The sequence below is a fragment of the Mauremys mutica genome, chromosome 12 (assembly GCF_020497125.1).
Source record: "Mauremys mutica isolate MM-2020 ecotype Southern chromosome 12, ASM2049712v1, whole genome shotgun sequence".
Classification (NCBI taxonomy): Eukaryota; Metazoa; Chordata; order Testudines; family Geoemydidae; genus Mauremys; species Mauremys mutica.
The window spans coordinates 38,332,894-38,344,745 of NC_059083.1; the positions used below are offsets into that span (position 1 = coordinate 38,332,894).

Here is an 11,852-nt window from a genome sequence, read left to right on the forward strand (position 1 = left end):
AAGGGAGGCTGTGGAATCCCCAGCATTGGAAGTTTTTAAGAACAGGTTGGACAAAAACCTGTCAGAGATGGTCTAGGTTTACTTGGTTCTATCTCAGGGCAGGGGGCTGGGCATGATGACTTCTCAGGGTCTCTTCCAGCCCTATATTTCTATGACTCTGTTACAAGAACTATAATTTGATTTGCTGGGCATGCAGCAAAAGTCACCTGTTGGATAAGGTTTGTGGAGCGGATTGAGGGCATGTTTCCAGAACGATAAAGGGGTGGAAAGGAATGTTTGCAGTTGGCTAGCTGGACAGCCAGGTTGGGTTTGCTGAGCTGATTTTTTTGTTCCTGTTTGAATGTTTGCTTTTAAATGCTGCTGGAGTTGTTCTGTGGTAACATTTATTAAGTGTCTAGAGCCTTTGCAGAGGTGTCTTTTTTTTTTTATTAAACTCTAAATAAACAAGAATTGCACAGCCAGTTGTCAACACACTTCAGTAGCATGGCTAAGCATTTCTGCGTGTACATGTAAATGGCCAGACTTTGGGGAATGCCTGGAGAGGGGTCCATTTTAAGCTAATTTGCAATCACTAGGCATCAGTGTCATCCTGATGTTGCACTGGTGATCTAGACATTGCTTCAGGCCATGGGAGTGCAGCGAAGGATGCTCATGGGGGTAAAGCCCAGCACTGGGAGTCAAGAGATCTGGGTGCTCTGCCCAAGGTGACCGAGACAGCCAGAAATAACCTTTCTGGGCTTCATTTCCCACCATGAAAAATAGAGAGAACACTTCCCTACCTCACAGGGGTGGTGGTAGGCTAAATTCCATCAGGTTTGTGAAGAGCAGTGAGATCTTCAGAAGCTGCTTAGAGGAGAAGACAGCACAGCACTGCTCTTGCTAAGCTGGAAGGTGAAGGTTTTGAAAGATGAAATCATGACAACTCCAGGCTCCCACACTTAGGAGCAGGTGGGAGCTCCTGCCCATTTCCTCAAAGGAATGAACCGTGCACTTCTCCTAGGTGGTTGGGGGTGGAGGTCCATAGCCTCCTCTCACCTTCAGGCTCCATTCAGTGAGAAGTCAGGCCCCCATCCTGCACCCACTGCTGTCAAATGGCAGTTTTGTCGATGCCTATGATGACAGCAGGCTCCAGGCAGATGCAGAGCTTGCACTGCCGCTGGGTTCCTACAGCAACACAACTTGTAGACAAAAGCTAAGTAAATTCAGCCCCCTGCCTAGTGCAAAGGCAGGTGCAACGAACCAAAACCACCCACCTGACCACGAAGAACAGACTGAAAGCAGGGAAGGGTGGCAGCTGAGAGATAAGGAACTGGGCACCGAGTTCTCTGGATTTCGCTTTGGACCCATATAGCAGAATGAGGGACCCAGCACCATGACACAGAACTAGTGAGATTCTCCTGCTGGAAGCATTTCACAGCCCGCAGAGGGGCTATGCTGCTGCTGTTTTAACACATTTTCTCCTTCAGCCTGCAAAACCCTGTGTCCCCCTGGGATGTGGGTGCTAGAGACAGGAGGGGGTGAGGAACTGGAGAATCTAGTCCTTTGCTTCCCCAGGAAAAAAGGCACTGAGTTTATTGAAAGGAAGCAGATTCAAGGCACGTTGCAAACCAGAAAACTTGGGCTACAGTTCATGACAAAACACGACATTAACATGTAATATGAGTAAAGTTAAGCATCTGCATAAGTCTCTGCAGGATCAGGGCCTTCATTTCTTCAATTTTACTACCAGCCCTCCCCCGCTTCTAGCATCATTCAGCAAACACCCCGTGAGAACAGGCCAGGCCGGGCGAGTGCAGTATGGAGACGCTCATGACTCTTGTTAGGAAATAGCTATGACAGCTACTCTACCCCACAGCCTGTCCCCAGCATGCACAGCCCTGGGATACAGTGTTCAAACAGCAGCCAACCATCACCATTTCCTGAACGTGCAAGTTTGAGTTGAAGAGAAACCAGCAAAACTAGCAACATTCAAAAGTTCGCTAAATGCATCATGGGGTTATTTTGTTTCCAGTCCCATGACTTCCCATAGCCCTGGTGCTGTCATGCCAGTATAGTTGGTTATTACTTTATAAAAAGCAGCTGAATTTCACTGAAACTGACAATACAACCACAACAACTAAAATAGCAGCTACCTCACACCCTTCTGCACATACTGTACAAGCCTTCTTGGAAGGAAACAGGGTCCTGATCTCTCAGCTATTTCTTCATTTCAGTACTGGACAACATGACTCAGGTTATCAGTGTAGAATGCAAGTGTGGCTGCAGGGATGTGCCTGCACCTTCGAATGCCCAGGAGCAGGATTGTTTGGAGAGAGAGTCACTTGCAGTGAGTCTCCTACTGAGAACCAGAGCAATAACGAGGATCCTGATAATGAATGAGCTGCTGTTTCCAGGTGAGCCTGAAATGGACACTGGGTGTGAGTGGAACTGGAAGGAATTAAGTTCCCCCTTCAGGTTCTTCTTGCTTCTAGGATTGGTGGGTATTATTAGGAAGGAGACTTTGAGGACTTCAGGAAATAGGGCATGCAAGACCCATTAAAAGATTTAAAAACTGGCTAAATGATAGATGTCAAAGCAAAATTATTGGCAAAGGCTCGTTGTGATGGGTTCCCCCCCTTGGGGTGCCACCTGGATCTGGGGTACCACTGAGCCCCCCAACCCACCAGCCTGGGCTCCCACTCCCCCTGTAATGCTGTGACAAGCTGCAGACATGCTCCCGGTCTCACACTTTGACCAGCACACAGGTAGGGCCACACCCAGCTGCAGCTTCACACAGATGCTGAGATCAGCTGTATACGGGAAGAATCGGCAAAGGAACTGCCCATTTACACCCCCTTTGAAAGGTAAACCCAAAATTATACCGTCTTGCACTGCACAGGGAACTCCTACAAAAGGAGAAGATGTCTGATGCTGCGGAGGTGTTTAATCTAACGGTCAGAGGCTTGATCAGATCCAATAGCTGGAAGTTGAACCTAGACAAATTGAACTTGGAAATAAGGTACAGATTTTTAACTGTGACGATAATCAACTATTGGAACAACCTAGTCATTGGAGTGAGGGCGTTAAACCAGAACGGATCTCCCTCTAAAACAGTGGCTCTCAACTTTTCCTGACTACTGTACCACTTTCAGGAGCCTGATTTGTCTTGCGTACCCCAAGTTACACCTCATTTAAAAACTACTCGCTTACAAAATCAGACATAAAAATATAAAAGTGTCCCAGCCGCACTATTCCTGACAAATTGCTGACTTTCTAATTTTTACCATAAAGTTATAAAATAAATCAATTGGAATATAAATATTGTACATACATTTCAGTCTATAGTATATAGAGCAGTATAAACAAGCCATTGTCTCTATGAAATTTTAGTTTGTACTGACTTTGCTAGTGCTTTTTATGTAGCCTGTTGTAAAACTAGGCAAATATCTAGATGAGTGGCTGTACCCCCTGGAAAGCTTTTGCATATCTTCATGGGTACATGCACCCGTGGTTGAGAACCACTGCTCTAAAAAGTATGCCCTCATTCAACCAGAAGTTACTTGGCTGGATGCAGGAATCACTGGGTGAAATCCTCTGGCCTGTGCTGTGCAAGAGCTCAGAGTAGATGATCCCCAGGGTCCTTTCTGAACTCAAAATGTTTGCAACGGTAAGATTCTCATCTTACGTAGCTAGGTGTAAATCTGGATTCTACTTTTAAAATCTGGACTCTGCTCCCACCCCTCAGACAGAGATCAACACCTACAAAATCTTCACCAAGCATTCTCAAAAACTACAATACCTGCACAAGGAAATAAGGAAACAGATCAACAGAGCCAGACGTGTACCCAGAAGCCTCCTACTGCAAGACAAACCCAAAAAAGAAACCAACAGGACTCCACTGGCCATCACATACAGTCCCCAGCTAAAACCCCTCCAACGCATCATCAGGGACCTACAACCCATCCTGGACAATGATCCCTCACTTTCACAGGCCTTGGGTGGCAGGCCAGTCCTCGCCCACAGACAACCTGCCAACCTGAAGCATATTCTCACCAGTAACTGCCCACTGCACCATAGTAACTCTAACTCAGGAACCAATCCATGCAACAAACCTCGATGCCAACTCTCCCCACATATCTACACCAGCGACACCATCACAGGACCTAACCAGATCAGCCACAACATCACCGGTTCATTCACCTGCACATCCACCAATGTAATATACGCCATCATATGCCAGCAATGCCCCTCTGTTATGTACATCGGCCAAACTGGACAGTCTCTACGGAAAAGGATAAATGGACACAAATCAGAGATTAGGAATGGCAATATACAAAAACCTGTAGGAGAACACTTCAACCTCCCTGGACACACAATAGCAGATCTAAAGGTAGCCATCCTGCAGCAAAAAAACTTCAGGACCAGACTTCAAAGAGAAACTGCTGAGCTCCAGTTCATCTGCAAATTTGACATCATCAGCTCAGGATTAAACAAAGACTGTGAATGGCTTGCCAACTACAAAAGCAGTTTCTCCTCCCTTGGTTTTCACACCTCAACTGCTAGAACAGGGCCACATCCTCCCTGATTGAACTAACCTGGTTATCTCTAGCCTGCTTCTTGCTTGCTTATATATACCTGCCCCTGGAAATTTCCACTACATGCATCCGACAAAGTGGGTATTCACCCACGAAAGCTCATGCTCCAATACGTCTGTTAGTCTATAAGGTGCCACAGGATTCTTTGCTGCTTTTACAGATCCAGACTAACACGGCTACCCCTCTGATACTTGAAACCATTAGTTGCAACACCTAAAAGCTCAGAAATGTATTTACTTATTATTATTAGTAGTATTAAGGATTTGGGAAACCACAACCTCTCACCAGTTCTTGGAAACTGTTTTTTGAGGATTTGTTTTGGGGGGAGGGGAGAGGTTATATACAGGATACATTTTATAATTTAGCTCTGCACAGCTGAATATTTAAAAGTCTCACTAACTAGCCATTTCCTGCATCCGCAGGAAGTCTTGCTTTATTGTCTGTAGACAGTGAGATTAGATAGATAACCTGAGCGTATTGCTAGTACAGGGCAGAAGGCACTTTTCCAAGTGAAGAAATAAAGCCTCTGACCTGGGGAGAAAAATCCAATCCATAGTGACACCTCAGGCTCATAGATCAACTAGCTGCAGCAATCCCAGCATTGCACTTGCTCACAGTTTCCTCTGCCAGCTCTACAGCTCCCCCAAAGCCCCAGTTTCATTTCTTCACTGCATCCCCAGCCTCTGTAAAGAAGGTCTTTCCATGTTCAAATTGCCTTTTGCCTGTGTAGGCAGGCAGCCAGAACCAGCCTTGCACTGACTTATGTAAGGAAGGATAATCCTGCAACCAAACTGCAGAAAATCCACCCTTTTGAACAGTCAGGAAGTGAAGGTGGCTCCTTGCTACAGTCCTGCTGGAGAGCTGATGGGGGGTTTGAGGTGAATTCTCTGCCTCTGCTGGTGTCAGCTTCTCTCTCACCTGCTGGGGAGAACTTATCCCCGAGCCTCACACCGCCACCTCTGTCCAGGACAGGTGAAATTCTGTGCTCTGCCTCTAGGAGGTGCAGCCCAGGGGTGGGGTGGCAAAGGTGACTTTAAGCAACCATTGCATCCCCAGATTCTAAGGTGACCTTTCACCCCTGCTTCCAGGCACTAGAATACACCAATAGCCAGGAGGGTCACTAGGGAAATTGGAGACAGGAAAGAATGTTCAGCTTTGAAGAGACAAGGACTCTGATCTGGGGAACAGGTCTTTGCCACAGAATGTGCTTAAAATCATACTAAAGGTCCAGAGAAAAGACCACAAGGAAGAAACTTAAGGGAGCAGAACCCCTACTGAGGACATGATTTTCACGGGTGCAGCAGATCTACACCAGGAGTTTGTATGATGCCAACTCCTGTGATTTTATCACAAGTGTCATGATATTTAGTGCTTGTCTTTAAGCACCCAGCTCCTGGAGCCATGTGATTACCAGAGAATCTCAGCTTTGTTTTAAAAGAAAAGTATGTTTCTAGTCCTTAAGGTTATGGAGAAAAGTTTCAAACAATCACAGAAGTGCCTCATAAAGGTCCTAAGCCAGAAGACAAATACAAAGATCCCAAATTTTTGAATTCTTGAAGTTGCCAGTCCTGGGTTTGCACCAGTTCAGCTCTAATCGCTGTAGCTATGTCAGCCGCTAAATTGCAGTGTAGACATAATCTTAGCATGGCACTCAGAAAAACCTTTCAGAAACCTTCAAATTATGGGAACTGTGGCCCAGCTTTTCTCCAAAAGATATGACACTTCCTTTAATCATGCTTCTCCTTTTTTTAAAAAAAGAAGCAAACACCAATCATCGGAGAATGTAGGTTGGGCAACTTCTTTCTACAGTGAAAAAGCAGCCTTTTCAGAAGGACGTGGGTCGGCTGACACATCTAGAAACTTGACATCATAGAACTGTTCAGTGAGTCTTCGCATTTCATTTTCAACGCTCACAAAAGGAAGAGGGTCCCTGCGATCTCCCGGAGAACCCAGATCTACCAGAAGAGAGATTCACCCGCCGAGGGAACCAGGACCATGAGGATTTTCTCGGTTTTACTTTGGATTCTTTTCCCAGGTGAGAGTGACATGGTCTTTTTGTGGCTCACTAGAAATACAATGCAAGTATTGGGTTTGCCAGCTTCACCAACAGAGCTTGAAAGTCTCAGCTATGCTCTTGCTGTGGTTCTAACTCACCCAGGAGATGGAACTTACAAAGTGGGCAGGTCAGTAAAGATTTCAGCACAGAATCTGTGTCTGTGTCTGCGGAGAAAGTTTTCTATGAAAACAAAACAAGGGAAATTTCAGCTGAAAAGGAGAATTTTTCAGAACATTCTCAGCACAGCTGGATAAAGAACAGCAAACAATATTCATTACAATTATTTGATGAAAACATTGCCAGCATTTGGAACCAATATTATTTGCAACAAATATTGAGGCTAAGAATGTAGCCAGATTCTAAAAGGGATTGGAGATTTAGATGGATATTGAGAATATGCAGTTATCATAATTAGCATCAACCAAAATTTTGGACAAAAAAAGACAGCACACACTTCTGGGCTTAAGGCGATGCCTAGCTATTCCAGATCAGGAAGAGACCAGTGTGGGGGGCAGATTGTCCCACAGCTGCACACTGCAGGGTTCTCACACTTTTCTCTAAAGCACGTGTCTCTGGCCACTGTTGGAGACAGAATACTGGATGTTGGGTCTCATCCAGTCTGGTTATTCCAATGTTCCTATAAGATGAATTCTAGCTATGAGCATATGAAAACAGGAAGTTATAATAAAAGTCAGTCATGTTGTAACCTTGACCATATGGGGCACTACCCATGTGACAGTTATAACTAATTCTATAGGGTGTGATTATTTCTAGCTACAGAAAATTGCTTTCCTCACTGTAGAGTCTGAACATCTTTCAAAGAATGTTTGCAAAAGTGCACCAAATAGTACAGTTTGGAACTTTTCAGACTTTCTATGAGACAACATCACACTGCAGATGAGTTCTGCGATAGGTGTGGCATCCCAACCTGGTGCATTTTGGGGCATCACATTATAGTAGGAACTAGCTGAATCAGTGTGTAGGTAATAGTGCACTGCTTCCCCCTGACTGGTTATTGGGGCCATTCAGCACCAGTGACTAAAGTTCCTGGTGCGTGATCATTTATCTGTGTAGTACACACACGCACGCAGAGAGAGAGAGAGAGAGAAAATGGAATAGTTATTGAAAGGGCCTATAGCCAGAAAAGGTCCCTAAAGAGATAAGAACTGGGAAAGATTGATCAGTCACTGATGAGACAAGGCCTCTGGTTTGGGGAACAGGCCTTCACCACAATATGGAGCTAAAAAAACCTGTAGCTCCAGGGTGAGGGCCACCAGGAGTGAGCTCAAGGGAGCAAACCCCTAATGTAGACACGCTTTGCACTGGTGCATTCTGTCTACATTAGGTGATTGCGGTGTTGCTATTTATTGAGGTTTTATTGCAATTCTCTCAATAGTTGGTGTTTTTTCTTAACACTCCAGTTTCTAGATACCTGTGATTTGGGGAGAGTTTCAGCTTTCATTTAAAAAATGTTTCTATCTGTCATAGTTGTGGAGAAAAAGCTTGAAAACATGATGCAAGTGCAACCTAAAGGCTCAAAATCCAAAAGGCAAAGAAAAACAAGCATACATTAATTACTTAAAAAAACAAAACAAAAAAACCTTCATGACTTTTAAGCCAATCTCATTATTGGGGGCGGGGGGGGGGGGATGTTGACTCATGACTTTTGATTACACTTGGGTATGTCTATACTTAAATTGTTACTGTGTCACAGCTATGCCGCTGTAGCACTTCACTGTAGACACTACCTATGCCAATGGGAGAAACTCTCACATTGGCGCAGGTAATCCACCTCCATAAGAGGTGGTACTAGGTTGACAGAAGAATTCTTCTATTGACCTAGCACTGTCTACACAGGGGGTTAGGTTGGCATAGCTACTTCTCTCAGGGTGTGGATTTTTCATACTCCTGAGTGGTGTAGCTACGCCAATGTATGTTCCCAGTGTAGACTAGTCCTTTTTTAAATGGGGGAAAATGTATTTTCAAAATGACTAAATTAAAAATCGCTGATGAGATTTTGCACAAAAAACATCGTCTCTGGTCTCACACAAAGCCAGGATAATTTTGGCTGAAGAGGAAAGTTATTCAGAACATTATCAGCAGAGACAGTTAAATAATGGAAAACCTTATTCACTAATAACTATTTGATTAAAAAAATAGCCAGAATTTGTGACAAATATTATTCACAACAAACTGTTTGACCAGCTCTGGCGACGAGCATGTGAAAATAGGATGGGATAATGGAAGCCCTACTGAAACCTTGATAGAAGGGACACCATCAAGTATTTGATGTAATTAGTTTTCTAGGCTGTGTTTTGTCTACCTAGTTGCTAATATGGCCCTTACCATCAAAGTATCTTTCAAGCAACTTTCAAAGGCTGCATTTAAAAATTAAATAAATAAATAACTGTAACAAAAGTGAACCAAACAATACCAATGTAGGGCCTAATCCTAGAAACACTTCCACATGCATAATTTTAAGCACATGATTGAGCCCACTGATTTACTCTAAGCATGAGTGCCAATGAAACCAAAAGGAGATCTCCTGTACTTAAAAGGAAGCTCATAAGTAAATATTTGCAGGATAGAGAGGTGGCACTTTTCTGACCCCTTGTCTAGACTAGCATTTATAGATATTACGTTAGATCAAGCTAGCTAGCTCTATTTAACTAACACCTTCCAAACTGTATTTTAGAAAGGGCTAAACTAGTCAGGTTTATATTGCTGGGATATCCCAGCATGGTGCATGTTGGAGCATCACACTGGAGCATGGAGGGGAGGGGGAGAGGGAGAGAACCCCTGAAATGGAAAATGAAAACAAAATGTCATTTTAGGTGAAAATGAAAAAAGAAAAATTCATGTTGAAAAGTCAGTTTGAAATTGAACTCGTCTTTCAATGTTCAATTTTCCCATGCGGAAAATCCAAATATTGTTTTGAAACAGAATTTTTCCTGCCCCATTCACCTGCTCCCACGCAGCCCCAGGGGAGAGGCACTATTGCTCTTAGTCCCTTTGCACAGATTTAAAAAGTCAGGTTTTGGGACAGGTGAACCTGGAAGCTGCAGGCTCTGACCCCCCTGTCCGCCCCGCAAAAGGCTGAAGCATCACCCATAACCCCTCCCCCACACACACACACCCGGACATGTGGGGGCAGGTCACCGGGTCTCACTGTCTCTGTCCCTCGCAGGCTGCTGGGCGGTGATGGGCCCCGGGACAGTGAGCGGCCCCGCGGGCGGGTCGGTGGCTGTGCGGTGCCGGTACCGGGCGGGCTATGAGGATTATCCAAAGTTCTGGTGCCGGGAAGGTTTGCTAGCAGGCTGGAGCTGTTCCAACGGTCACATTGTTCAGATCAACGGGTCGGAGGCGGAGGTGACGAATGGCAGAGTTTCAATCCGAGACAATCGCACCCAGCGCGCGTTCACCGTGACCGTGGAGAACCTGACACCGGCAGACGCCGGCACGTACCTCTGCGGGATAGGGAATTATTCGGAACGTGATCCCAGGACCACTCTGACACTCACCGTCTCCCCCAGGTAAATCCCAGCGCTGCCCCCCAGCAGTGTTGGGGCTGCCGGGCTCGGGGCAGGGCCGGGGGTGCTGGGCGGGGGAAGGGGGCGGGTGTCTAGACCGGCAGATCTGCTGTAACGCGGGCGGGGCCAAGCGCAGCAGCCCGCTCTGTGCAGGGCCCGGCCCAGGGCTGCAAGGGGCCGGAGCTGCCCCCGGACCGGCCATCGATCCCCTCCGCGGCTCCCCGCAGCGCCCTTTGCCCAGCGCCTCCCGGCCCCTGCCCAGCCCCGCAGCTCTAATCACCCCACTACTGAGCCCCCCAGGCTCAGTCCCCCTCCCCAGTGGCTGCCAGGCCCTCTCACTGGACACTCACACAAAAGTTATTGTTTGCTGGCTCCAAAGAGACAGAACACACACCAGCCTGTTTAGCTGAAGACTTAACCTCTCAGTTTGATACACAGCCCTGAGCTGATTTTGTAATAAAACCAGAGTAGCTTTGTGAACAAAGAGCAGATATGCAGGCGATATAAGGAAGAACAGAGGAAACAAGTCACACAAAACAAAAACAGGCTTTCGAGTGACTGAAACTTAACTCAGCAAGTTGCAATCTTGGTCTAAGCAGGTTTCTCACCTATAGTCAGTTCCCAGAGACATCAGCCCCCTTGGCTGAAGGATCCACTTTTGTCCCATTACCAGAGCTCTGGCCTCTTGTGTCCCATGAGTGATGGATGCCAAAATGGCTTTCTGCTTCTATTTCCCAAAGTCTATAGTCTCTGTTTCAAGTGGTAGGAAGGCATCCTGGGGTGCAGGCTCCATCCACACTCATGATTGTTAAGCTGTCTCCACCCTGTGCCCCCGCAGCCCCTCGTTAAGATTGATGGTGCATTGTTTACCTTATATGTAGATGTACTTTCCATTGTCCTCTGAGGTATCACCTAGTTTATTTCAGATTGGAGACACAAACAACATTCCTTTGTCTGGGACAGGCTGGGTTTATGCACGGCTTGCAAACCACCTTTGAAGAACATATTTTCCAGCACACGTCTATAGTTCTTTGTACACTGCCCATACCTCCAGCGTGCAATAATATTAACGAGCAGCTTGTTACCAGTTCACACAGGATACCATATATGTCACCGGTCAGAGACAGATTCTAGCAACAGTGTGTAGGGACAATGAGTGTGTCATGCCTGACATGAATTATGGCCTGGGGTGCCCTGTGCCAGATGGCATTGAGGGGCTCCCTGGGTCACAAGTGGCTCTTGTCTTGTCTTGTCTTGACCAAGGGCCTGTATTTGATGAATAGAGGGGGTCTTATCCAGACATGAACTATCCAACTCTGCTAATCTTCTGTCACCCCCTTCACAACCTTGAGAAACTCCCCCTTGTTTCCTAGATTTTCCCACACAACTGTCTGATTTCCCCCTCACCCCGTCCCCCATGCAAGAGAGGAATTAATGCTGGAGGATGCAGCCTCCCATTACATCTGCCAGTTCTTACTCGGGCAAAACTCCCATTGAAATTCATGCAGAGTCTGCCTGAGTGAGGACTGTGGAATCAGATGAACAGTTAGACCCAGGATCAAGACAGGCCCAGAGAGGTGGGAGGGAGGTGAGATAAGCGAGTAGTTTTAAATGCCACTGAATTGCAAAGATTTGTGCAAAGTAAGGGGGGTAAAAAGACTTTGCTATGAATGACAGGGTCATTATTCATGA

General features: G+C 46.0%; 1 protein-coding gene across 1 annotated transcript; it reads left to right on the plus strand.

Annotated features, from left to right (window-relative positions):
* Positions 1–6,412: 6,412 nt before the first annotated feature.
* LOC123346762 (protein CD300H-like) lies at positions 6,413–10,167 on the plus strand. The gene is made up of 2 exons (XM_044984225.1): positions 6,413–6,609; positions 9,818–10,167. Exons 1-2 carry the CDS (start codon positions 6,570–6,572, stop codon positions 10,165–10,167), a joined length of 390 nt encoding a protein of 129 aa, XP_044840160.1. The 5' UTR covers positions 6,413–6,569.
* The last annotated feature ends 1,685 nt before the right edge of the window (positions 10,168–11,852 follow it).

What these genes read in the sequence shown, in the direction of transcription:
- LOC123346762 (XM_044984225.1), top strand. Translation starts at nt 6,570, where the DNA reads ATGAGGATTTTCTCGGTTTTACTTTGGATTCTTTTCCCAG. An exon ending in ACTTTGGATTCTTTTCCCAG is followed by an intron (nt 6,610 to 9,817) that starts GTGAGAGTGACA and finishes TGTCCCTCGCAG; the next exon opens with GCTGCTGGGCGGTGATGGGC.